The following is a 24,744-nucleotide window of genomic DNA, read 5'->3' as shown; positions in this document are numbered from 1 at the left end:
CATACAAGATGCTACCATCACAGGAAACTGAGTGAACGTGTATAGGGGAACCTCCCTGTACTTTTTTTTGCCACCTCATATAAATCTATAATTATTATTTTTTTAAGTTTTAAAATGCCTTAATTTTTCAAAAAAAATTAAGCCATTGTAAGTTTTTTTTCAGGGGTGAATTGGTGGGGATACTCAGGTGTTCATACTGCCAGAAACAATTCCTCCCATTCTTTTTCTCTTTGAGGGTTTATAATTTGTTTTCAATTTTTACAAATTGTCATTTTGACGTAGTTTCAAGAGGGGGTGGGATAAACAGATATGATCAATCCATTATGTTTCTAAGAGTAATTGTTTAAGGGTTTTAAGCCAGGTTGTGGCATTTGGATAGATCACCCCGGTGGTTTCTCAGACAGTGGATAGGAGGGAGAGCAAGACTAAAGCAGAAAATTACATTTCATTGATTTTTAAGAGGCACTTTTTTTCATTTTAATATCTAAATTGGGATGTTTCACTATAACTATTAGCCAGACAGCAGTCATACTGTATTTGTCATACCTACTCATAAGAATCAAAACTTGCCAAATGGGCGTCTGAGGCTTGGAAGAAAATTCCAGAGACAGAAGAGGAACACTTTTTTAAGAAATGCTGCATCACCAAAGCCCTCGATGCCACGCCCAGAGGACTAAATTGTGTGGAAAATCATGGACATCCAAGACTGAGTCAAACAACTGAATCGTAAGAGTTAGCTTCTGAACGCGAAGTTTGTGGAACAGTGTTAGCATGTTATTCTTTTCTATTTTCCTTTTTATGTATGCGCGAGAGTGAAATATGGTAATCTATACTATATAAATCTACACCTTCAATAAATATAAAATGAAAATTCTAAGTGATAAGAAAGCATTGCGTCACAGGTTATTTGCTACCTTTTTTCTTAGCGGGACATAAAATAATGGTGAGTTTCATAGCTTATGGGTCCAGGCAAGGGCCAATAATCTGAAGTAGGACAGAGAGCTGAGAGGAGAGAATTCTTGAAACTCTAAGGAGAAAAATCGCCTCGACGTGGTGAATTATTAGAGGAGGGGTAAAGATGAAGTGGAAGGAAATCTAGGATGGTTCCAGGTTTCTGGTTCAGGATTCTGGGCAACCGAATCGACGTGGTAACCTGTCTGGTAGGATAGGAGTAGGCTTTGTGGGGGGAAGTTCAATTCAGGATACACTGGCGAGGGGCTTGTTGGCTGCGTCGAAGGAAACGGACGAACGAAGCCTTCGTATTTGCTTTGGTCCGACCGAACCCCGCGCCCGAGACTTGGTCCCAGGAGCCTCGGCTCTACCTGGATGGGTTCTGCCTCCACAGAGCCGGCTGTCCGGGTCCGGCAGGCAGAGGCCATCGCTCGCCAGGTGTGGGCGCCAGAGCCGTGAGCGAACGCGGACGCCCAGCCCCTCCCAGGCATTACGGTCGGGGCGACAGCCAGCCGGGGCCCTCCCACGGCCGTCGGCGAAGGCGGCGTGATTGGCTGGAACGGCCAGCGCCCGGGGGCCGTGGGCGGGCCCGCAGCTCGTGAACTGCTGCGATTGGCTGGGAGGCCCCAAACAGGCCTAATTTAAACAGTTGGCCCCGCCCCTGCAGAGGGTGGTGTATATTTCCGCCCCGCCCGGTCGCTTAGTTAGACAGGTAAGCAAATCATAGTTGTAATAGCGGGATGAGAGGAGAGCTGTGATTGGCCAATTTGGAGGGACAGGGCGGGCTCGGCCTTAGCCGGCTTCGCCTCGGCTGGGCGCCTGTCCCGGGCGCCGATTGGGCCGCGGGCCTGTCAGCGTTTTCCGGGAGGCGTGGCCAGTACTAATAAAGACTGGGAGCGGCGCGGCCGCTGCAGTCGCTTCCGCCGCAGCTGGGGCTCCAGCTGGTTGTTTGCAGGCGGAGCTCTGGGGTTACGTCCACTTCAGCCGCAGCGTTTCCTCTGCCAGGTGTCTCGCCGCAGCCTCGGGAGAGGAGACGGACGCCTCCCCCATCTGTCAGAGAAATGTGAGTTGACTGATTTGGGGGCTGGACACCTTGCCAACTCTCACCCCCAGCACCGGACTCTGCAGGACGGAAAATGGCGCATTGCAGCAGCTGCAGCGACGCGGGGAACCTCCATCGCGCGCGGCCCCAAGACCGGGCCACCCCCCGGGAGGGAGGCAGTACCCCATTCCTGCACCAGCCATAGCCAGCATCCCACGGGCGGGGCAGGGGCGTGGGGGTCCCACATTCATTGCACCTCTCCTCTCTCCTGCTGGGCGTCTCATTCCCGTCTCGGTATAGTGGAGCTCCGGGGAAGGCGAAGGTGGGGCGCAGAGACATCGGGTAGGGGGCTCGAGGCCCTTTCTCGTCGTCAGATTGAATCTGTACTTAGGGCCTCTGGAAAGACAGTCACAGGTGCACCTGTCAGTCAGTAGCTTGGGCTACCCTGCTGTCTCTGGGTTTGTGTATGCCCCTCACCCCAACTGTGGCGTGTACCCCGCCTCTTGGCAGTGAGCAAAGCTCCAGAAACTTATCTGCCAGTTCTCTGGCGCCAGGTGAGCAGCTCAGAAAGACTCAAGGGGCAGTGACATGTGATTCCAAGCAGCCATTCATCGCAGGGCCACCCGTATAGGAGGTGTTTTCCTGTTACTGAGTCTTAGCCAAGTATTTGGAAGAGAAATAGAGCTGAGGATCCCTGCCTTCTCCCAACACATTCAATATAGTCTCTGACCATCTTTATCACGACCCCATCCCAAGATCCCGAGGGAGAGCTACCGCTGGACAAATGAAGTACTTCCCTGTTAGGACCACAATATGTTTAATGGAGATTTTTCTTTTTTATTAACTGCCTGGAGTCCTCTCTGATCCTAGATATATTTCTGTCATTTCTCTTAGTGACAGAAAAGGGAAAAGATTTACTTATGTTACGTAAATGTTGTAACTATCCCTGAGTATTTTATTGCTGAATGTTCCCACCTGCCAACAAAGAGTAAGTGAAATGGTCCCTTCAAATGCTTCATAACCATTTCGCTTTTTATCTATTTGACTTCTGCTGCAGTTGTAACTGTATATGATATTCTGTGCATTTTGACCAAGCCCTAGGATTTCATTTGTTTTCATTTTGGGGAGGGGGATCCATCTCAGCTGACTGGTTCCCAGTAGCACCCATGTGGGATGAATGGAAGAAGATGGAAAAAGCATCACGGGGTCTCTGACCTTAATCTTGTTGTTGGTGCCACCATCCTGGACTGCTTCCAAGACCAAACACCGGCTGCTACCTGCTCAGTGAATTTTCCACCTTCAGTCAGAGAGCTAGATTGCTTAGCTCAGTGGTATCACAAGAGTCCTGTGGCTTCCATAGCTTTGTATCTTTCTTTCCTTTGCCTCCTTTGTGGCTTAGAAAGAAATAAGAAAGTGATTCCTTAAATGGGGTGAGTTGGGTGTAATCTGCTAGTAGAACCTCTCTGAGTGGTTATTCTCTTATCTTTTTATTTATTTATTTATTTATTTTTAGATTGACACCCGAGCTAACGACTGTTGCCAATCTTTTTCTTTCTTCTTCCTTCTTCTTCCCAACACACCCCAGTACCTAGTTATATATTCTAGTTGTGAGTGCCTCTGGTTGTGCTATGTGGGATGCTGCCTCAGTGTGGCTTGATGAGTGGTGCCATGTCTGCGCCCAGGATCCAAACCAGCGAAACCCTGGGCCACCGAAGCGGAGCGCATGAACTTAACCACTCCGCCCCAGGCCGGCCTCTCTCTTTTTAAACTGAAAGTAATTCACTTAGGGAGGAGGAACTTCTGGGTATTAGTTCTGTTGTGAGTAGTCAAAGTATTTCCTTTCTGGTGACTTTGTGGTGGTTTAATCCCTCGTGCATTTGCTCTTGGACTGCTCCCAGGAGGTATGTTTGGTGAGATTCTGCCTGTTTGAGGACTTCTTATTGTAATTTCTATTTTCCATCAAATTTGAGAGATCTCCTTCCTGCCATTGGGTTCTTCCTTGGGAAAGAAAAGTCTCATGCCTTTGTTTAGATTTCTAGGAATTCTTTAGGAGGTGAACTTAGCCTCCACATGTTGGGACATGGAAAGGGGTTTATCTTGAAGACGCCACATTAGATTAATCCGTTCTTGGACTAAGGGAGAGAGAGAAGGGTCTCTGTGTGTAGTAGTGAAAACCAGGATTTCTCTTTGGGACGTGCAGAACTAGAGGAGTCTCCCAAGACTCGGTGCCAAATCCAGAAAAGGAAGGGACAGAATGTCCATGATGCGTGTACACTGAGGACCGTTTCCCATGGTTTTGCTTCGTGTCGATGCTCTTGGAACAGTTTCAGAACTAACGCAGTTGCTTTGGGCCCCAGTTCTAAGTGAAACTCCCATCTTCTGTGCCAAAAACAAAGCAAGCAACAGTCCTGATTCACTCCACCTGCGGAGGCCTTGCCTTTGGTGATTCTTGAGTTGTCCTTATAGCAGCCCTGATATACTAATCATTCCTGAAACATAGCTGATAACTAGATCACCTTAAGCAGAGTCTGTCAGCTTGCCTTTTCTTTTTATATTCCGGCCTTGTGAAAAAGAGCTGTTCAGTCCACAGGCTTGTCCTGAGAGTTTAGTCTTTTGTATGAATTTCTCCTAACCTGGATTGGAGGTTTCCAGTTTCACTTCATGTGAAAGGCTTCTGACAGTTAGGGAAATGCTATTTAGGCCAAGGCTGGCACATTTGTCCCTGTGACCATTGTGCCAGAAGATGTGTTGGAGTTTGGATCAGAGGATAGCCCAAACAAGATCTTGATGCCACCCTGGATGTCCCTAAGCTCTGTCTAAATGTTGTTACAGGATCTTTCTTCTTTTGCTTTTTCCCATCTATGCTGCAGCTCCCTACTTGATATTGCCAAGAGCTGGAATCTCTTGTGTTTGCATATAACCTGATCGCCAGTGCTGTGGTGGTTTGGAATGAGAATATATGTGACCCTTTCTTGTCTCGGTTACTTTGTGTCCTCTGTCCACTTCTCTCCACAGGTCTGCTCTGGCTCAGCCACCCACCGAGGGGGCAGAGGAGACTGCCCCAGGTGGGGGTCCCCCTGGCCCTCCTCCTAATGTGACCAGTAACAGACGACTACAGCAAACCCAGGCACAAGTGGAAGAGGTAGGTGGAGAGTTTTTTCTCTGACAATTTCCAAGTCATAGAAGTTTAGAAACTTTTCTTTTTCATGGAGGGGTAGTTATAGGCTCTGGGAGGCACAGCATCCTTAGAGTTACGTAGGGCCAGACCCAGGATTCCTTGGTCCTTGTTCTTTCCCCTGTCTCTAGCGGGGAGCTTAGCAGCTTTGTTTCTGTGCCCCTCTCAGGTGGTAGACATCATGCGTGTGAATGTGGACAAAGTCCTGAAGAGGGACGAGATACTGTCAGAGCTGGATGACCGAGCTGATGCCTTGCAGGTGGGAGCGTCGCAATTTGAGAGCAGCGCTGCCAAGCTAAAGAGGAAGTATTGGTGGAAAAACTGCAAGGTGAATTTTCTTGTCCTCTCCCACTTCTTTTCCTGGGCCTCAACTCACAGAAGGCAAGGAAACCCTCAGGTTCTACATCCCTTCCCTCTAGTGGCTCAGGATCTCTGCCCTGCAGAACTTTTGGGGGAAATCTCGAAAGCCTCCTTGAGATGCATTACCCTGATCTGGCCACCAGGGTAGGCTAGAGTATTCAGAATCACCTACTGGGAGCCAGTGATAACCCTGAGGAGTTTGGAAACGGTTAGCAAGGTGCTTTTCCCCAAAGGACCCCTGGAAAAATTCTCACCTGGCCCTTCCTCAGACACATCCCACATCGACACAATGGCTGGGTAGATATGTATGTAAATACCTGCGGCTTTTAGGAATGAGCTGAACACTTCACGATGAAAATGAACCAATTGACTAAAGATCCCAAGTCTGCACCTCCATTGGAGTTCCTTTCAAAGCCTTCAGGCAACAGGAACTAAGCAAAAAGGAGCAAGCTGTAGATGCTCCGAGGTTTCTGAGACTCTCAGCTGTGGTGCAGGGGTTATTGTCTGACGGGAAGCAAGAGGGTTGGGCCGTCCTCAGAGGCCTGCACATCTTCTGGATGGGTGGTTTCTTCCCCTGTCCCAAGGATGGAGCAAGTACTGTTCCTACATCTCGAGTCTGGGCTCCATTCCTCCTTCCCCAAATCCATGGGCCCATTCTTCTCAATGTTTCCTCAGATGATGATCATGCTGGGAGCTATCTGTGCCATCGTCGTGGTAGTTATTGTAAGTAAGTATCGCTGAGGTTGCTGGTGGGGTGAAGAGGTGGGAAGGTCCTGGAGTCTTCTCCCAGCCCCGCCTGCCTGGGGAATGGGGCTGCTCTGACTGAGGTATGGAGATGGCTGCTGTGGGATCATCACCTGGTTCGGGAGGGAGGAAGGGCAAAGACAAGGGACTTCCTTGATGGACAAGCCTTCCCTCTACAAGATATTGTGGGAAGACGGTCCTTCTTGTTCTGAAGGAGTGGGGCTGTGCTGTTTGTCACTGGCTTGGGTCAGCGGGAGACCATGGGGATAGAACGCCCACAACAGAAAGACCTGAATGTCTAGTAACTTGATGTAATTTTCCCTCTTGTTTTCTCCTGTCTCTTTCTCTTTTCCATCTGGGACTTCCTGATTCCTGTGTCCAGTCTACTTTTTTACTTAAGAATGTGCCACCCCTTCCCTGTTCTCCATTGCCATCCAAACTCATGTCCCCCTCCCTCTGTTTGCTCTCTCAGTGAACTTCCCTGTCTGCCTTCCTCCATCCTAGCCCAGGCTTCTCCATCACCCATTCCTCCTTTGCTGTTGCTTTCATTTGCACGATGTCCCTCAACGCTAGAAATGCTGCTTGTGGCGCAGTCTTGAAGCAACTACTTGAGGAGCAACAGCTGGTGCCTCCTCCTTGCCTCCTTCTTATGTGCTCACAAGTTCCCCCAAAGCCAAAAAGAGGTGGAGGCCAAGGGAACGGGAAGGAGCGTAGCTGAGGTGACATGCCCAAGACAGTGCCAAGAGCAGGAGAGGAGAAGGATATCAGTGCCTACAGTGTCACCAGGAAAGGCCAGGCCCCTGGCAGGAGGAAGCTGTAAACAGCTGGGAAAATGGCGGCTCCTTCAGGGCTGCCCTGATCCCTTGGAGCTCTTCTCCTCTGCCAGGCCTGAAGGGGGGCCCAAAGTACATCTTGGTCCTGGTGGCATACCCATTTAGATCAAGATTGTCTATGTCTTCAGGGATCTTGCAGTCTTTTACTTTGTTCTCCAGAGACCTGGAGAACATGTATTAATTACAAAAATACCAGAAAAAATACCAAAATAGCAAAAATACCAAAAAAAAACCCAACCTCATTCCCATCCTAGAAGCAGTCCCAGAAGCTCATAACTGGAAGGGGCTGTCTCTTGTCCACCTTTTCTGCAGAATTCTGGATTGTTCATGAGAACCCCAAATAATTTCATAAAGCCAAAGTTTGAGACACTCAGTTAGTTTTAATTGTTGGCTTAGATAAAGAGGGAGTGCTTGTTAGTTATAGAAAAACAGTGAGTTGAGGGCCTAATTTGAGAATAACAAGCTCGGGGGAACCCTCTTGCCCTCTTGTTAAGGAAGGTCCTGTTCCCTTCCCGTTGATAAGGGAGTGTGAGGGTGTTAGAAGTGAGGATCTTGGACTCTCAGGGACTCCTTTCCTCCACACTATCCCTGTGTACTTGCCAAAGAGAGGGATGAGGCAGGAGGTCCTCCCTGAGGCCTGGCCCATTCTGAGTGTTGACAGAAGTCTTGGGGTGGGAGGCAGGGCAGTCTGCAGACAGGTGTGCTCGTGTATTGCCATGTTGTCATGGGGCCTCTCTGTACTTCCTAAGGTATGTTCCTCTTCTAAACCCCCCGTGCCCACCTGAATTCCACTTTGCCTTCTTTCCTTTCCTCCTTTTTGCATGGTTTCTGGGTGCAGACGGTGGAGCCTGAGGATGGGAGCTGCTCAGCTTGTCTTGGGAGCCACTGCTGGGCTTCAGGACACGGTGTTGAGTGGGATAGACTGAGGTGTGAGGGGAGGAGGGCAGGCTGGGAACAGAAGGGGGAACGCCCATGACCCTTTATTCCTTCCGTCCTCTGATCCACAAGCAGGAAGAGGCTGAGGCCAGGCTGGGCTGAGTCTGGATGCTCACTTTCCATGCAGCAGCATTTCATTGCGCAAAACCATCCTTCCTCTCCCTTTGCCCCTGTTTCCCACATTCCCTTCGTCCTGCCCCAGGGCGGGACTGAAGAGCTGGAAGAAAGCAGTCAGTGTACCCTCCCAACGGCCCCCCTCGAAGGTCTCCACTCTCCTCTGGCTCCTCCTTGCCTAATGCAGGGGGTCACCGCTGGAGAAGAACCACCACTGTCCTGGATGTGTCCCAAGCCTGGAGCAAATTCGCCCTCTTGGCCCACTCAGCCCTCTCATAGGAATTATTTCCTGGGTTTCCATCCCTCTGAGGCACACCAGAAGTAGTTGGCTTTGTTCTTTTGGGGATGTCACCCCTTCTACTTTCTTTCTCACCCCACCCAGTACCCTCTTCTGTGTCTTTGCTGTCTCCCTTCCCTCCCACCACCCATGTGCATGAGCAGATATGCAACGAAACCCCGGGACTTTGCAGTCAAATGAAGCCGAGCTTCCCACATCCCCTCCTTCTTTGGTTTGCCATGAGATGATGTGGGGTTTCCACTGTGTGTCTGTCGTCACCTCTTTGTCTTTTTCCCTAACCCCAATCTCATACTTGTATAGAATGATAACAGTTGTGTTTCCACCAAAGGCATGTGGCTTATTTATCAATTTCATGTATTCTGAACAAAGGCAAAAAATACAAATTCCTACCACTAAACTGACTTGATTGTTGTTTGGGTCGGAGTAACTGAGGAGGGGCGGGGGAGTGTTGTTTCTTTCTAGTAGTCTGATGTTACTTTAGGCTGGAAGGGCTGGCTCCTGTGTGCTCTGTGGTCTTCTCGAGATTAAAGACCTGTGTGTTGGCAGAGGAAGTGGTCTCCGCTGTCAGCATTCATACCTCAAGCAGCCAGACTCTTCTAGGTGCTAGTGAGAGGAAGTGATGACAGGAAGTTGAGTGGGCATCTCACACTGACAAACACTGCAGGTTTCCTCAGACTTCTCCCATTTACCTCCTTCTAGGTCCTCGGCCTGCCCGGCCTGCCCCAGGGGCCAGGCCCAGATGAGGCCTCCGGCAAACACACCCTGTTCCCCATCCTCCTTATATACAGTTTTCTGGTCCCAAGTTGCACTGTAGTGACCAGGCACATTTTCGAAATGAACAAGCAGAGAAATGTCTTTCCTGCCCCTCAGGGAGTGCGGAGTTTGTAGGTATCCTGAAATACCCAGCACCCGTCTAAAGGAGAACCTTAATTGCAGCTCAGGGTTACACAGAGCAGCCGAGCTGGAGCCCCAGGGCTGCCTCTGGGGGCCTTTGTTTCATACCTGGAGCACTTTGCAAGTTGGAGCAGCTAGGCTTGGGGACAGGGGTCAGTGGGGCCCAGCGCGGGAAAGACAGGAGAATGAAAAAGCTTTGTCTCCAAGGCCACAGGGGGCTTTTATTTGGACAGAGTTCAATATTTGGGTGCAGTGGCCCAACCCTCACCGTCTTGCCCCCGTCCCTCACTTGTTCCTTTCGTAATTTTTTCCCCTTTTCTTTTCCTACCATCACACCTCAAATCTGGCTCGTGTTTTAACCACCGAGACATCCTGCCTTCCTGCCGCCCTCTTGTCTCTTCGTGTTTTCTCCTTGGTGGTCAGCCCAGGGACACACTGAGGGAAGGCAGACGCCTGCACATACCCAGAGCCAGGGCCCCCATGATCTGTGCCTTCTTCATCCCTTTCTTGGGGCCTTTTTGAGCTCTGGGACTTGGTTTAGAGTCCTCCTGGGAGAACGTGACTACTCTTCCTTTTTACTGTGAGGCAGGAGAGTGTCTACCCAGAGGGCCTCAGACCTTGGTGAGGTAGCTAAGAGAAAACAAGAAGGAACGAGGTTGGTTTCATTTGGGGTAACCCCGGGAGCGGAGGGCTGTGTGTGGGGCTGGCTGGAGCTCGGGATGCTTGGGCTTCATGCCAGGTCTGGGGGGGGGGGCTGGTGAGGGCAGGCTGATCTACACGTCGTGTGGGTCAGGGGCAGTTGAGGGTGACCAGGCTCTTACCTTGCCGTCTCTGAAGCCCCAAGAACAACAGTGCAAGAAGGAAGAGGCTGCTGGCCACAAGGATTCCAAAGGCCATCCTCCGCTCTGTAGGTGAGGGCAGCGTGGGCGGGAGTCAGTGGGCAGGAGTCGTCTCTGAGCCCGCGCCCGCAGTGCCCACCCCGCAGGAGGGACAAAGGAGTGTGTGTTTGAGAGTGAGTGTGCGTCCGCGGTTGAGGAGCTCGCAGCAAGTGTTCTGTTCTCAGGAACTGGGCGCACAGTACCATTCGTACTTGCTCAGGGTTGTTGGATGTTTGTGTGTTATTCCACACAGAATTCTCTACCTCTTCCCACCTTGGAATAACGTTGGTTTTTTTTTAAATTGCTTTGCAAGAGAGATTTAGGTCAGATTAGTTGTTGACAGTTAAACTGGAATTTTGTAAATAGCTGTGGGATGTTGTGAGCTGAGACAAAACCCCAGTTTCTGGGAAGCTTAGTCTAGTGAGCCACCAAATAATGCCCAATGCTCCTGGCCGTTTGCATTTCTAGTGCTGATTCTTTCCTATTCGACATCTTTCAATGACATTCTGTGGCTTCAGGATGAAGTTCCAGCTGAAGGCCCATTGTGATCTGCCGCCTAATGGCAGTAGAGGGTCTCAGGCTACAGTGGAGGAATCGGGCTGCCTATCTCTCCCATGTTCTCTTTAACCGTTTACTTTCTCATCTGTAAGTGCCGGTTGAGCTGTCTCTAAAACGGAGGCACGATGATGCCTGTGATCACACATCGCAGTGCTGGGTCTAGACTGTGGTTCATTGAAGGCTCCGTTGTGGACGCCCCTCTCAGGCCTCTGAGCCGCTTCTCCTTTCCCGCACGCCCGTGGCTCCAGCTGCGCAGTTCCCCAGCTTCTCTTTGGGCTGTTTTATAATCTGGCCTTCACGCATGCCATTCTTTCTACCTTGGGTGCTCCCTTGCCCCTGAGCTAGCTAACTCAGCTCACATGTCTCCCCGGGCCATCATCCCTGACTGCCCAGTCTGACTCTCCCAGACTCCTGAGGGCAGGATCAGGAGTTACTCAACGCTGCTCTCCAGCTCTCGGCACCCTGGGACCCTGGAACCTGGGGTATAATGAAGTCTCAGCGTGTGTGGTGGCCCTGGCTGCCACCTCGGGAAAGAAAAAGCCGGGACTGTGAACAAAGTGCTGTGGGAAGCAGAACAAGGCCAAAGCAAGCTCGGGGCAGGAGAGCCATGAGCCCAAGTGTAGAGGTGGGAAAAGGAGGGTACTCCCAGTACCTGGTGGGGCAACCGAGGTGCTGGCCTCAAGGGGCTCTTCCAGAGAGATGTGGGTGACCTGGCAGGTGTAGGTGGCGCCTGCAGAGCCAGGTTCTGCTATCAGGGAGGAAGAGATGGTGTAGGTGCCCGCTGCGCTTTGTCGGAGGCTGGAGAAGGAGGCACCAGAGACTGGGACCGGGGTTCCCCCCGGCTCCTCTCGGGTCCATGTCACAGTCACATCCAGAGGGTAATAGCCAGCAGCGGTGCAGGTGAGGGTGGGTGGCAGAGCCTCGTTTGCCAAGCTTAGTCGTACTTTGGGGGAAGCTGAAAGAAAGAATGAAGAGTAAGATTCCAGAGGGACTCAGTGGGACAGCAGAGTTGCCTGAAGCCTTCTCTTCCTGCTGAGAATGAGAATAGATGTGGAGGCTGAAGTTTCTTCTTCAGTGGCGTGCAAGGGGAGTGTGAGGGGCCCACCCTGGAGGCAGGCCATCATGGGGACATCTCCCACAGGTAACTGAAAAGCAACGGTAAAACCAACTCAAGGCTGGCTTGTTACTTATCGTCAGAATAAGCCAGTGATTTTAAAGGATGTCAGTGACGAAACACTGCTCCCCGTCAGGACCATGCCTGCTGCCCCTCCTCGGTTTGCTGCTGCTCCTCCTTAGGATGTGGTCCCAAAGGACTGGGGTGATTGGAGACAGCTAGCCATGGCAGGGCAGCAGGATCCTGGGCTGGGGAATTTCTTGGTGGAATTATCCTGGGGTCTGACAGGAAACAGTCTGATGCTGTCTGTGCTTCCTGGATGGCGGTGCTGTTTAGGTTGTGGGGTTATGCAGTCTGCCTCTCAGGAAATTGCCCCTGTATTTGGATTCCATTCTGGAAAATATTCCCAACAGGCCCATGCCTTCCCCTCTCCCCAGGATGCCCCTGTCCCGGCCTCACCTTGGACGTGGAGCTGGATGATTTGTTGAGCTCGGTACAGAGTGGTGGTGATCTGGCAAATGTAGGCCCCCTCGTCCTGCAGAGTGAGGCTGGGTAGGGTGAGGGAGGCATCCCCAGCCATGAGTTGCTGCTCAGGCTCCAGGGTAGCGCCCTCCCTCTTGGCCTGCCCCTGCTCCGGGGTCCAGCTGTATACCAGCTGGCCACTGCCCTTATGCTGCAGGCGCCACTCCACGCTGGTGAGATCCAAGCCTGGGGCCAAGGAGAAGCCACAGTGCAGGGAGGCTGAGGACCCCAGCAGGAAATTCAGGGACGGGGTCTGTGTTGTCACCTGGAACTCCACTGTGGTGAGAGAAAGAGTGGTGATTATGGGCTGCTTGCTCCTTGAGGTCACCTGATCTCTGAGCTGTGGGCATACACCTGCCCCTGCCTCCTCCCCTGGGCAACGAGGCCGGTTGAGTTCATTTCCCATCAGATGGAAGCACAAAGAAATGGGGCTCTGGAAAGGCAGCGTGGCACACGTGGGAATCTTAGCTGTTTTGGAGCCACTTGCCCTGGACAATCTGATGAAAGTTACGGAGTTCTAACCAGGAAAATACACATGCAAAATCATGGGTTCCTGTTGACCCTCAGGTGAGAACCTCTGGAGTCTCAGAGAAAGCTTTGGAACCCTGGTTCTTCCTCTGACTAGCTCTGGGACCTTGTGCAAGTCAGTGTTGCCAAGTCATCTGCTTAAGGCAAGGCTGCTGTGAAGACTAAATAGGACTAAGAGTTTAAAAAGCACTCAGTGGCCTATTTGTGCTAAAAGTGCTGAACCTAAATCTAATGAGGAATAGTCAGACAAATCCAAATGATGGGACAGTCTACAAGACAGCAGGCATGGACTCTTCAAAATGGCAGTGCTCTGGGGCTGCCCCGTGGCCGAGTGGTTAAGTTCACATGCTCTGCTTCAGAGGGCCAGGGTTTCGCCAGTTTGGATCCTGCGTGCGGACCTAGCACCACTCATCAGGCCATGCTGAGGCGGCGTCCCACATGCCACAACTAGAGGGACCTACAACTAACATACACAACTATGTACTGGGGGGCTTTGGGGAGAAGAAAAAATAAAAAAAGTTTTTAAAAAAATGGCAGTGTTCTGAAAGACTCTTCTGGAGTTAACAGAGGCTAAAGGCACAAGACACCTAAATGCAATGCATGTTGGACTCCTGGACTTAAAAGAACCCCAGAAGGCTGTAAAGAACATTATTGGGGCAATTAGAGAAGTTTGATTTTGGACTTTATATTTTACAGTATTGTGTTAATTTTTCAATTATTTACTTCTTAAGTTTTTTTTGTTGAGGAAGATTTGTCCTGAGCTAACATCTGTTGCCAATCCTCCTCTTTCTGTAGGTGAGCTGCTGCGACAGCATAGCCACTGACAGATGAGTGGTGTAGGTCTGCACCTGAGAACTGAACCTGGGCTGCTGAAGCAGAGTACGCCAAACTTAACCACTAGGCCACCGGGGCTGGCCCTTATTGTATCACTTTTAAAGTGTGTTAAGTATGATGCTCAGTGGCTATCAAGCAGTGTTGGGGGAAGGTGGAACAGATGGCCCTGGAAGGGAGAGGTATTGCTGATAGTGTTCAGAATTGCCAGTGTAGGGTAATGGTGAGAATATGTTCCTAAATTCTCCACACACTGCACCCCCTTAACCTGCACCCTGGCAGCCCACTCCCCAACCTGGTTTGCTGTGAGGTGATGGTTTTGTGATTATGAAGGAGAATATCCTTGTCTTTGGTTATAAATGAACACATGCTATATACATGGAAGCATTTGGGGTGAAGTTTTGGGATATCTGCACCTGACTTTCAATTGTTTGGGGGGAATATGTATAGTTGTAGAAAGAAAGAATGGCAAAATGTTAACAATTGGTGAATCTAGGTGACTGATATACAGGTGTTTGTTATATTATTCTTTCACCTTTTCTGTAGGTTTGAAATATTCCCAAATAAAAAGGGAGCAATATCTATCCATGCCAGGACTATGGTTGACAGTGGACAGACATGAGGACCCCTCTTTTCCAATAGAGCAGGATAAATTGAGGTTGGACCACAGAAAGGTTCAAGTATTCGGGGGCTTTCTGAGGATAGGAGGGTAGCCCCCTAATCATCTCTGGACTTGACTGTCTCCTTTTGGAGGCAAAATATTGGATTCGATGAACTCTGGAGAAACCTATCATCATGGTCTCAACGTCCTGTGCCCTCCGGGATGTGCTGGGTTGGAGAGGGCAACGACTGGGTTTTACTAATGAGAGATGACGAACAAGTTCCTCGTCCCCGTGCTTTGCTCTAATCATCTTGAGCACTGGACCAGGCTGGCTCTTCAGTGGGAGAAAACTGGTGCTTGGCTCAGTAAGATCCCTGCAGAGGGCCTACGTAAATAGAGCACCATGTGTCTCATTTCCTCAGGCAACCAGTGAGGGGAAAACCATCCCCATCTTGTGTCCTTAGGAAGAAAGCACTGAGGCCTAGGGGACACCCTGAAATGACTGATGTCGATAGAGGTGGACTTGTTCCCTTCCTTCTCCTTCTATCCTCCTATCTGACCACTTAGAAAAACAAAACTTTCTGCTGCTTTTAATTTTCTCACCTGCAGTCTGCACGGTCCCCTGGGGGCCCAGGGGCAAGTTCCATCTGTGGTGCCGGAGAGCCCCATTCTCAGTATCCCCAAGAGTCTTCATCACCATGGAGACACTAGGTCCCCCTCCAGACACCTGCACATTGGTGATGAACCAAGCTGCCGTCTCAACAGTGGCCTCTTGTCTGGCCTGGAGAAAATAGCGGGAGATCTCACAGGTCACGTCCTTCCCGTTGCAGTCGGCGTGGAGCAAGGCCTCAGCCTGGGGGATCTGCACCAGGTTCACTGGGGAGAAGGGCGGCACGGAGGGCTCACTGGATTGAGAACACCCGGGCCCATGGGAAGCAGGTGCTGGTGGGTGTATTTGGGAACTGGGCTGTCCTAGTGGAGGGAGCCCAGGACTGGGACACAGGGTGGAGGGCTCTTACCTGAGGCCTCGAAGGTAACAAGTGGGTCGTCTTTGGCCACTGTGCCCCCTTGGAAATCAGTGAAGCCTTCCAGGGAGCCATCATCCAGCACTGGCACCTGCCTCAGCACGAGCAAGGCCTTCACCATGTTCCCACTGCTGGCAAAAGCTCCATGCTGCCGCCCACCTTCCTCCGCCAAGAAGCAGTCTAAGACCACGTCCACTGCCCGCCACTGCCTTTCTGCTGCAGGGAGAAGGCTGGTGAGCGCCCTCTTGTCAACAAAGTTACCTCTGTATTCACTGATCCCGTCACCAAACTGTGGGGTCATCACAGGGTAAAAGTTGTGTTCCAGGGTCCTAGCTGTCTCTGTCTCCCTCTCTTCTCCTGTCATCCCCCAAACCAGCTTTCTGGGAAGCACCTGCTACTCCAGGTACATACTTCTTGGTGTGAATTACTTAAAATCCTGGATTTGCCTTGCTCAGAGGGGTTTCTGTTTTTACTCTCTTTCCCAACTATTGAATGGAAAACTCTCCAGTCAAGGGACTTCTCAGCAAAAGCAAATAAATGAGCAATATTGCCACTGGGGGAGGAGACGGATGTTGTGCTGCTGGGGACGTTGGCAGCCTTTCCTGCCAGCCCTCGTGGTCTCCGCTTTCTGCTGGTACGGGTAGTCATCCCCTCCCCCATTCCGGGGTCACCCCTACTTATTTCCTGGCCAGGGAACCCCTTCCTATTCTGAAGATGTCGGTCCCAGGCAGAGCCTCTCCCATAGGACAGCACCGCCCCCCCTTCCCCCCCCCCCCCCGCCCCAATCACCGAGGAGGCCCCTCTTCTCTTCATTTGGCCTTTTCCCCACAGGGTTCTCAGCCTCCCTCTCCAACACGTTACTTTGCCAATCGCTGAGCCTTTGTCCTCGTGGGCTTGGAAGGCGACTGGAAGCCATCCCCGGCCCCTTTCCCCTCCGGAATCTCGAATCTCGGGGAGGGTGGCTACCTGGAGCTCCCTAGCCCCACTCCCCTCCGCCGGCCCTCCCCACTCACCGGGCTCGGCCGCCGCCAAGAGGGCCAGGCAGAGCAGCAGGCACCCGCCCTCGGCGCCCATGAAAGCAGCGCTCCGGCCCGCGCGCCGCCCCTTCTCCGCGGCCGGCCGCCGGCAAGGTCCCGGCCGGCAGAGGGGCTCTCCGAGACCAGGCGGGCCCTCAGCCTGCCGCTTTCTCTTCTGTCCTTGGCCTGCTTCTCTTTCGCTTTCACTTTGAGGAAGTGTCACCGCGGCTGCCTTTGCCTCCGGGTGAAGCCATTACTTGCTGGTGCCAGAGACCTGTTTACAGTTCTCTTTTCTTTGCAGGTCCCTCCCCACCCCCACCCCCACCCCCGCCCCCAAAACATGCCCTGGTGATTTCAAGACCTGACTTCACTGCATGCACCTGTGTGCTCCCCACTAACCCCAAGAAAATGGAGATGAAGTTCCGGAAAGGGGGGCGGGGAGAGCGAAGCGAGAAGCAGGATCCCCACTAGCCTGGGGACCTGTCCTTTTCTGTTGGTGCCGCCTTGGGCGCCTGCACCAGGTCTTCACCGGAGAAAGCTCCTACTTCAGATCCCTGATCCGAGAGCGGAGCGTGGGAGTGGCCTGCGTGGTGAGATTGGGGTTTCAGAGAGAGCTGGAGAGCTGCAGTGTGTGACAGTCTGTCACTTTATTTTGCGAGGTTCTGGGTCAGCGATACAGCACGCGGGGCTTTCATAGGCGGAGACGTGTTTTCCAGCTACAGCGCCAGCCCTCCTGCGGCGCAGGGGTGAAACTGGCTGGGCCAGGACACACCCGGGCTCCTGCTTCCCACCCTCCACCTCGTTGCCATGTGTCCTCGTCACCGCCCGTCTCAGAAAGGCACTTTCTCAAATCTGCACACAGGAAAGGGTCCTGCTGAGAGGATGGTTTTGAGGTTGCGGGTGCCAGGTCTCATTTTCCCCGGTGGCCAGTGGGGTGGGGTGGAGGCTAGGGCTTTGTTGGAGTGATGACCCCCTCCTCCTCTGTGCTGGCTCAGGGGTACGAAGCTGGCTCTGGTTTTCGGTAATCCTCCTGGATGGGGAAGGCGCTGCCCTCTTCCTCCCTGGGGCAGCTGTAAGGACCAGGCTCTGCAACTGCTGGACTTTCTCCTTTGTCTGCAGAAGGAGAATCAGATGAGTCTTGGCCGCAGTGCGGGAAGGGGTGAGGGGAGAAGAGACGAGCAAAGGAGGGGCAGCTGAGGGAGGGCTGGCGGGAGGACACCTGCTAAGAGGGGAGGAAGAGTAGGCGGGAAGCAGGGTTGGTAAACATGGAGCCAGGGAGGCTTCTGCGAGGTTCGGGCACGGGTGGCAGAGCTGAGATGGTGGGCTGGGGTGTAGGGACAAGACTGGAGACCTGTATTTTGTCTCTTACTTAGTCCATATTTTCTTTGTTGATGGAGGAACAGGGCTCCGACCATGGTGAAAGCAAGAAACATTCCAGAGAAGATCACAAAGATGCGGATGCAATCTGTGCTGCACAGAGACCTTTGGGCTGTGATAAGCGAGGGCCACACAGTTTTTGGGGAGGGCCTAGCCCTTGACTCCCCTCAGCCCAGCCCTCCTGCCACCTCTCCTCTCTCATCTCCACCCCCTCCTCCCCCGCCCCCACCCCCCCACCGTTGGACCCAGCCCTTCCCTAATCCCTAGGCTCTGCATCTCCCTATTCTTGCCCTTACCCCGAGGAGCTTTCTGGCTGGCTTCCGTCCTGGACTCTCCTGTATGCCTTCTCTCTGGGAGTGGGGAACGGGGAGAAAACTCACGTGGCCAGTGGGTTGAGAGAACTGGGGCAGGCAGCTGCCTGAAGTCAGCCAGAGTCTGCACGTGCCGGACTGTCCTGGCCTCCGGCATCTCTGGAAAACCATAGACAGGGTGAGCAGCAGCGGGGAAATGCACAGGGTGCAAGGTTGGGCTGAAGGCCAAAGAGGACGAAGAGGTGCTGGATGAGATGGGAAGGCGGACAGGCTGACCCAGCGATTGATGTGGGGGTGGGTGCCCTGGAGAGGGTGCTGGTTGCGGTGCGACCTTACCCCTGTGACTGCTCAAAGTGTTGCCTGGCACTTACTTTTGGCATAAGGTAAGTGGGTGGGTTGTGGGCCTGGGGCCTGAGATGGGCGAGGGGTCAGCGAGGGGTTTGCAGGAGGATCACACTCGGTACACTCCTTGTCTTTGCACTGCCAGCCCTTGGGGCAGCCACACTCGGTGTTGGCGGTGAGGGTGCAGTTTCGAATGAGAAGACCTGGGGACAGAGGAGGGCCCGAGGAACACAGATGCTGAGGCCTCAGAGAGCTGCAAGGTTTCTCCCAGCCGCTGTCCCAGGCCCACCGCCAGGGACATGCTGCCCTTTGCACTCCCACCCCCTCCCCACAGAGGCCTGCCCCATCTCGCTGTCACCCAGTGCCTTTGCCATTATTATTATTGTCGTTAAAGAAAAAACTTGGACCTTTTAGAAAATTCCTGGTTTAGAAATAGAAACAGCTTACATGATTTTCTCTCTTGCTCATGGATTCTTTTATAACTTCGTATTGAAGTATGCTAACGGTGAGGTACACTTGGTATAAGTGTGAAGCTTGAGAATTGGTACAAATTGGACTCAGAAGTGTAGCCAGCACCACATCAAGAAACAGAACATGACCAGCAATGTTCCCTTCCGGTCACTAATCCCCCAAGAATAGCCACTCGCCTGACTTCCTAACACCACAAGTCAGTTTTGCCTGTTTTTGTGCAAAAGACATGGAATCATGCGTGTGTGGCTCATTCCTGTCTGGCTGCTTTTACTCAACTCGTTGTGAGGTTCATCTGTGTTTAACGAGTGTAACTGCAGATTGCTTCTTTCTCATGCTGTATCATATTCTATTGTATGATTATACCAGGATTTATTCGTCCATTCTACTGTTAATGGGCATTCGGGTAGTTTCCTGTTTTTAGCACTTAGAAATAGTGCTGCTGTGGTCCCCGACAGCTTTTTAACTTTACTAGAGAGTTACTTGATTACTGACATCCTTTACCTTTAAAACATACATTTTATTCAAGCGTAGAGGTTGGGTGCTGGTGGCTGCCCATCAGTTATACTGGGCGAAGTGGGCGTGAGGGGCGCTGGGCTGGGCTGGGCTCACGGCTGGTTGGGGTTGAGCAGAGGAGAGTGATTTGGGGAAGGCAGCCGTACCCAGATGGGGGCCAGGCTTGAACGGGAGCCTGGTGGGCTTAGGGCAGCACACTCGTGGGCACCCAGGGAGAGGAGCCCTGCCAGTTGGAAGAGGGGTGCAGAGAGGGAGGTGGGAGGATGCCAAAGACTACTGTCGACTTGCATGATTTCTTCAGTGAATGCCTTTGGTCAGGAAAGGGAAAGGGACACAAATTCCTTCTTCCCATCCTTATCTCCTTATGGTCTCTTCTTCCTGAATTCTGACTCCTAGTTGCTACTAGAATTTGGTTTCTTTGTGGCTTACCAGGAATTGTGAGCCAGCCTGGACAAGGATCTGCAAGGAAGGAACGGTGATGGGGAGGGAACAGTGGTGGTGGAGAGGGGAAGAGGCAGGTAAAGGTGAAGAAGATCAAGGAGAGGCGACCATGAGAGTCTCTGCCCAAAGGGAAGGAAGGGGTTAAAGAAGGGGCTGCGATTGGTTAAAAATGGGTGAAATGCCATTGTTTTCAGTGATGAGTATCCAGAGAGCTGGGAGTTCTCTTCCCCATGTATAACCTGTGCACAAAATGCCAGGCTGATTTCAGGCACTTCTCCATCTTACAGATGGGAATACTGAGGTCCAGGGAGGGCCAGACTCATTCACCCTCCTCCCGGTCCCCTCACTGCTGGCTGCTCTCCCTGGAGCCCTGCAGTCAGGGGCTGCCTGAGTGCTCTGTGGGTCTGTGGGCTGCGTCTCCCAGAGAAGGGTCACGGGCTGGGCTGGGCTGGAACATGGCAAAGGGAGTGCGGGCCAGCTTGGTATTGGGAAAAGGCCTTCCCTGCAGAGGGAGTGGGGAGGCTTTGACTAAAAAAGTTCCAGCCCTGCTGGCGTGGCTGCCAAGAAGAGAAAAGCATCCGTTAACGACCATATTTTTAAGTTGTGGACTGAGGAATACTTCTTGTGCGTTTAAGATGTTGCTCATTTGCAATGGCAAAACCTTTTATTTAGTTTTTAGAGAATACGGTATAAAAAGGCCTGGTGAGGCCAGATGCGCTTTACAGGCAGGTAGTTTAACAGTTCACTTAAGTTGTCCTCAGAAGCGTCCTGCTGGAGAACGTTTATTCAAAGAAGCCTCTCTAAAGTCTGCTTCTCTGTGTATACTGGGACGTAATTTCTGAAATTCTAGCTAAAATAGAGAAATAATAAAAGCGTTCGTAACAGCTTCAGATATTACACTTCTTAATTTTAAAAAAGATGAAATGACAAAATAAATAAAAACACAGGCCACATGCATACTCATTTTCCTAAATTGGCTTTTGTGCAAAAAAAAGGTTGTTAGCCACTGGCCGGTGGTGTTATTTCCTTAGAAAGGTGTATTCCAAGTTCCAAACAAACGTGCACCTCAGACACAACCAGTTCATTGGCGGGGGTTGCTCTGCTGAAATCTGGGGTCCTAGAGCCACTTCCCCCTCTTTATTGTCTTGATCCTAGCCGTAGACCCATTCTCAGCATCCCTCAAGTTCTGCTGACCCCTTTCCTGAAACACTGGAGTTCTCCCCACATCAATATGTGCCCCGTCCAGGGCGCCCTGGTTCCCAGCGTTGACTCCACTTGTGTAGCCTTGACGTGACTGAGGCTCCGACTCCCCCTCCTCTTTGCTTCTCCTCACCCAGCTCTGCCACGTTGCTCCCCCCAATGCTTGCCCATCTCACCAGAGTTACAGTGCCGACAGCTCTCACAGTGGGGCCGGGCGTGGTAGTCTGGTGAGAAGGAAACCCCTGGTATACATGAATCACACTGAGTAATCCTTCCGTGCCCGTCACAGTCCTCCTTGAGGAACATTCCTGTGGGCAGAGGTCCAAGGTCAAGACCCAAGGAAGGCTGCTTCTCCACCCTCTTCCAGGTGGTGCCTTTCAGGCACTGCAGGATTCCGCTCCTTGCTTGAGCTCAGGCTCGCTCTCTGCCTCCCTTCACCCCAAACCCAGTCCTCTCCCTCCCACACTCAGCCAGCCCCTGGCAAGGTCTCCTCTCTTACCTGGCTTGCACATCGGGCAGCACAGTTCTCCCCGAGCCCAGTAGTGCTTCTCTGGACAGCTCTTGGGGGCTGGGGTAGCTGAGAGCCCCGCCAGGGTCCCCAGAACCCACAGCCAGCAGGGAGGTGGCCGGGCCATGGCTCCTGCCCAGGGAGCTCGTCCTGTGCTCTGGGTGCTGACTGCTGGCCTCTGGAGCGGGCACCTTCCCACCTGGGTGCTGGTGCTTCGTCTTCGCTCCTCCTGGGCAGCAGCTGCAGGTGGCAAACCGACCTTTGATGGCAGTTGAAACTCTGTTGTGGCTGTTTTTTTCTCACAGCAGCAACCTCCATCCCCTCCCCCTTTTCCGTGCGCTGGGTTCTGGGTGTCAGGGAGAGTACTAAAGGGCAAACTCTTCAGAAGACCTGCTGCTCTTTAAAGCGCCCCCTCCAACGTGCCAGCCTCTCCTCGGCCTGTCTCTCTTGTGCCCATGAGGAACTGAACTACCTGCCTGTTTTACAAAACATTGGGTGTGGATGGTCACTCGCCTCTCCTCTTCATGTACTTGTGCACAGGATGCCCACGTTGCCCGCCTGTTCACAGCTTACCAGCTGGTCTGCATGTCCCCTCTCCCATCCCCCCATTTCCTTTCACAGAAGTTTTGAGAAGGAAGGGGAACCAGCACTGAGTACAGGTCCCCAAACTTTTCTCTGAAACTCATGGGGTCAGATAAGTTTCAGAATTCAGAATTTTTCAGACTTTGGGAAACTAGCACCACAAGACACTCTCACGGGGCTAAGGTGGCACTCACAATCAAGCACATTTCTGCAGCAACATTATTGAATATTTAAGCTTAAGTCGGTGGGGGAGGGGGGGAGGATAACTAAAACTAGCCTTGCATCAACTGAGGTCTGGTTTTATGGCCAAAAGAGTTTGCTACGGAATTGTTCAGAATTGCAAACAAGGGACTTAAACCCGTGTCTCTCCTCTGCTGGACTCTGCTACGTATGATCTCATTTCGTCTTCCTGCCAGCCTGGGATACAGGTATCACCACGACCCACCTGGCTTTCCCTCCTCACCCACTATCCTCTTATCCTCCCTTCCCGCCTCTGGCTGTGTCAGTCAGTCACTGGTGTCCTGGAGCACCCGGGGCATCTCCTCTCCCAGCCTTGAGCACTTGGGATTAAAGGTCGATTCCTTCGGGTCATCTCTTTCCTATTTCCGTGGTTCTCCTGGGAAGAGTGATCTGGGGATACTGGAAATAGCCGGACTTTTCCCTTGAGTCGTGGGAACACATGGGTCAGGCAGCCTCCGCCTCCTCTTTCCCCAGGCTCTGAGCAGTGGGGGGCCTTCTTTCTCCAGGCCGGTTTTCATTCGGGGGCTTTGTAGTTGTTTCCACACTGCTCATAAAATGTCACACCCCTGTGATCTCACCTGCTAGGTCTCTTCTCTGTCTCACTCTTCCGTTTCCTTTCTCTTCATTTTTTCCATCCTCCTGCCTTTCTCCTACCCTCCTCCTCTTTAAGAGAGTCCTCTCAAGCGGGAAGCCGCACATGGGTGTGATGTGAAGAGTTACTTACACAAAACGGTTGTTTCCATTATCCAGCCGGGGTGCCTGAGTTCCCACTCAGCGAGGGTTAACTTTGGGATCTGAGGATTTTGCTGTCGTGAACAGTCCTGTCCCGTTCCCAGGTTGTGGTCAATATCTTCATTGGTAATCTTGAATCTTAAGGTGGTCACAGGGAGGTGGGGCCCTGTGGGGATGGATGAGACCCTTGGAGAATGGTGAAGAGTTGGGGACCTTTAGGGAGAAACTTGCCGAAAGGAGAATCAGAGGATGCTAAGACGACTAACAATGTTGGCTGGACCCTGAGCTGCTGTCCCACACGAGGCCTCCATTCTCTGTGCCAAGACCCATCTCTCCCTTCTGCTCGTCACTTCTCATGGGAGGAGGGCAGGTGTGGATCTGCCCGGCTCTCCTGGAGTACCCCTGGCCAGGAGGAGGAAAGCCAGGTTTCCGGACCTTACTCTTCGTCTGGCAAATGGAATGACCTCATCTCCACCCTCTGTGCTGTTTGCATCAACTTCTGGTAAGCCTTGGGCTGTCGTAGGCTGGTTCCCTGGACAGGCCCTTCCTCTTGTCCACAGGCCGTGTGAGTGCCACCTGCTGACCTCGCCCTTAAAAATCTTCCATCACCACTTGCTCTTTTGGGGTTCAGCTTCTCCCCATGTTGGCTGGCGCAGAGATACACGGCCTCTTCTCAACAGCTCCCTTCCTTTCCTGCATGTCCAGAATGCAGAATCCACAGAATCGCTTCTCTTTTGATGACTTCCATTACTTTTTTTTTTTTTTTTTAATGACTTCTCTTACTTTTGAGAGGGCCTGACCAAACCCTCAGTCTGGAGCAGTGGCTGTAGCCTGGATGTCAGCTGGCTCACCCTGCTCCTCAATATCTAGATAAGATGCTCCTTGTCTTCCAATCAGGGTGGGTCCTGGGAGAGTGGGGAGGAGGAGGCGGGGCTGTCGACTGGCGCAAATTCCAGTAGGTTGTGGTCACCTCTGGTTCTGGTTCCTCTTTCAGCTGTAGTCTTGTTCTTGCCTCTCTGCTCCTGGCTGGTCCCTTACCCCTGCCCTGCCACAGGCCCCAAATTTGGGAAACAAGGCTTTCTTAAATTTTCCTCCAAACTAACTGTAAACAGAAGGCTGTTAAGGGTGGCAGAGTCGTTACTGAAGCTTTATATATCCTAAGGATACAACTTAAAATTGCATTGTGGATAGTCTTGTTGTCAATGGTCCTTCCCATCCCAGAGATTTGTCAGTGGTCTGGCTACCCTGCAAAGCGGTAAGGGCACTGACCATCTTGCTGACGCCTCTCTCCCCTCCACCCTCCTTTTTTTGTCATTGAGTGCCTTTCAGAAATCTGTAAGGCAGCAAACCTCATCTCTCTTCAGCCCCTAGTCTCAAACTCAGCCTTGGCCCTTTGTAAATCTATAACCAGTTAAAGTACTGCAGGGAACTAAACTCTCCAAGATTTTTCCTCAGAAGGAAGTTCTGTTATATTACGTAGGTGTTAGAAATCACTGTTCTTGATCCTTATCAACCAAGCCCCTTAGTTTTTCTCACCTTCTTCCTCCCCCATTCCATTCCTCCTTCCTCCACGCCTACTTTCTTTGATGACCCCCAGGCCACCCCCC

General features: G+C 52.0%; 3 protein-coding genes and 1 long non-coding RNA gene across 17 annotated transcripts in view; 2 read left to right on the top strand and 2 right to left on the bottom strand.

The window, feature by feature from the left end:
* Positions 1-1,682: 1,682 nt before the first annotated feature.
* On the top strand, positions 1,683-14,983 carry VAMP1 (vesicle associated membrane protein 1). 2 transcript variants are annotated; one of them, XM_008513932.2, is made up of 5 exons: positions 1,683-2,014; positions 5,009-5,135; positions 5,338-5,496; positions 6,204-6,255; positions 6,655-8,850. In XM_008513932.2, coding segments are annotated over exons 1-5 (357 nt in total). In that variant the 5' UTR covers positions 1,683-2,012; the 3' UTR covers positions 6,672-8,850. The 2 variants fall into 2 exon arrangements, with proteins under 2 accessions (XP_008512154.1, XP_070475077.1); XM_070618976.1 differs by lacking the exon at positions 6,655-8,850 and adding an exon at positions 13,743-14,983 and having other exon boundaries at positions 1,843-2,014.
* TAPBPL (TAP binding protein like) lies at positions 7,466-17,157 on the bottom strand. Of its 7 annotated transcripts, none has more exons than XM_070618963.1 (8): positions 16,820-17,085; positions 16,418-16,694; positions 15,399-15,620; positions 14,983-15,255; positions 12,357-12,695; positions 11,436-11,738; positions 10,169-10,252; positions 9,543-9,977 (listed from the first exon to the last, which is right to left on the bottom strand). In XM_070618963.1, the coding sequence occupies exons 2-8, from the start codon at positions 16,476-16,478 to the stop codon at positions 9,910-9,912; spliced, it is 1,350 nt and encodes a 449-aa protein (XP_070475064.1). In that variant the 5' UTR covers positions 16,479-16,694; positions 16,820-17,085; the 3' UTR covers positions 9,543-9,909. The 7 variants fall into 7 exon arrangements, with proteins under 7 accessions (XP_070475067.1, XP_070475068.1, XP_070475064.1 ...); XM_070618965.1 differs by having other exon boundaries at positions 15,399-15,617; positions 16,820-17,069; XM_070618966.1 differs by lacking the exon at positions 9,543-9,977 and adding an exon at positions 7,466-9,056 and having other exon boundaries at positions 16,418-17,086.
* On the bottom strand, positions 17,049-23,974 carry CD27 (CD27 molecule). Of its 7 annotated transcripts, none has more exons than XM_008513930.2 (6): positions 21,575-23,974; positions 21,252-21,383; positions 18,480-18,653; positions 18,094-18,267; positions 17,790-17,909; positions 17,049-17,533 (listed from the first exon to the last, which is right to left on the bottom strand). In XM_008513930.2, exons 1-6 carry the CDS (start codon positions 21,708-21,710, stop codon positions 17,412-17,414), a joined length of 858 nt encoding a protein of 285 aa, XP_008512152.1. In that variant the 5' UTR covers positions 21,711-23,974; the 3' UTR covers positions 17,049-17,411. The 7 variants fall into 7 exon arrangements, with proteins under 7 accessions (XP_008512152.1, XP_070475072.1, XP_070475073.1 ...); XM_070618971.1 differs by having other exon boundaries at positions 18,178-18,267; XM_070618972.1 differs by lacking the exon at positions 18,480-18,653.
* Positions 18,149-24,744, top strand: part of LOC139083323 (uncharacterized) — a 30,339-nt gene continuing 23,743 nt past the window's right edge. Inside the window, exon 1 of the long non-coding RNA XR_011539955.1 lies at positions 18,149-18,286. This is a non-coding gene — a long non-coding RNA (uncharacterized lncRNA). The remainder of the gene's footprint in view (positions 18,287-24,744) is intronic.

Source organism: Equus przewalskii, chromosome 5 (assembly GCF_037783145.1).
Source record: "Equus przewalskii isolate Varuska chromosome 5, EquPr2, whole genome shotgun sequence".
NCBI lineage: Eukaryota > Metazoa > Chordata > Mammalia > Perissodactyla > Equidae > Equus > Equus przewalskii.
The sequence above is the reverse complement of the archived record's forward strand: the minus strand, read 5'-3'. Positions and strand labels throughout refer to the sequence as shown.

What these genes read in the sequence shown, in the direction of transcription:
- CD27 (XM_008513930.2), bottom strand. Translation starts at nt 21,710, where the DNA reads ATGGCCCGGCCACCTCCCTGCTGGCTGTGGGTTCTGGGGACCCTGGCG. An exon ending in CTGCCCGATGTGCAAGCCAG is followed by an intron (nt 21,384 to 21,574) that starts GTAAGAGAGGAG and finishes CTCTGCCCACAG; the next exon opens with GAATGTTCCTCAAGGAGGAC. An exon ending in ACAAAGAAAATATGGACTAA is followed by an intron (nt 17,534 to 17,789) that starts GTAAGAGACAAA and finishes CTCCTTCTGCAG; the next exon opens with ACAAAGGAGAAAGTCCAGCA.
- TAPBPL (XM_070618962.1), bottom strand. Translation starts at nt 16,478, where the DNA reads ATGGGCGCCGAGGGCGGGTGCCTGCTGCTCTGCCTGGCCCTCTTGGCG. An exon ending in CTTGGCGGCGGCCGAGCCCG is followed by an intron (nt 15,621 to 16,417) that starts GTGAGTGGGGAG and finishes TTCTCCCTGCAG; the next exon opens with CAGAAAGGCAGTGGCGGGCA. An exon ending in TGTTACCTTCGAGGCCTCAG is followed by an intron (nt 15,256 to 15,398) that starts GTAAGAGCCCTC and finishes CCTTCTCCCCAG; the next exon opens with TGAACCTGGTGCAGATCCCC.
- VAMP1 (XM_070618976.1), top strand. An exon ending in CCCAGGCACAAGTGGAAGAG is followed by an intron (nt 5,136 to 5,337) that starts GTAGGTGGAGAG and finishes TGCCCCTCTCAG; the next exon opens with GTGGTAGACATCATGCGTGT. An exon ending in ATTGGTGGAAAAACTGCAAG is followed by an intron (nt 5,497 to 6,203) that starts GTGAATTTTCTT and finishes ATGTTTCCTCAG; the next exon opens with ATGATGATCATGCTGGGAGC.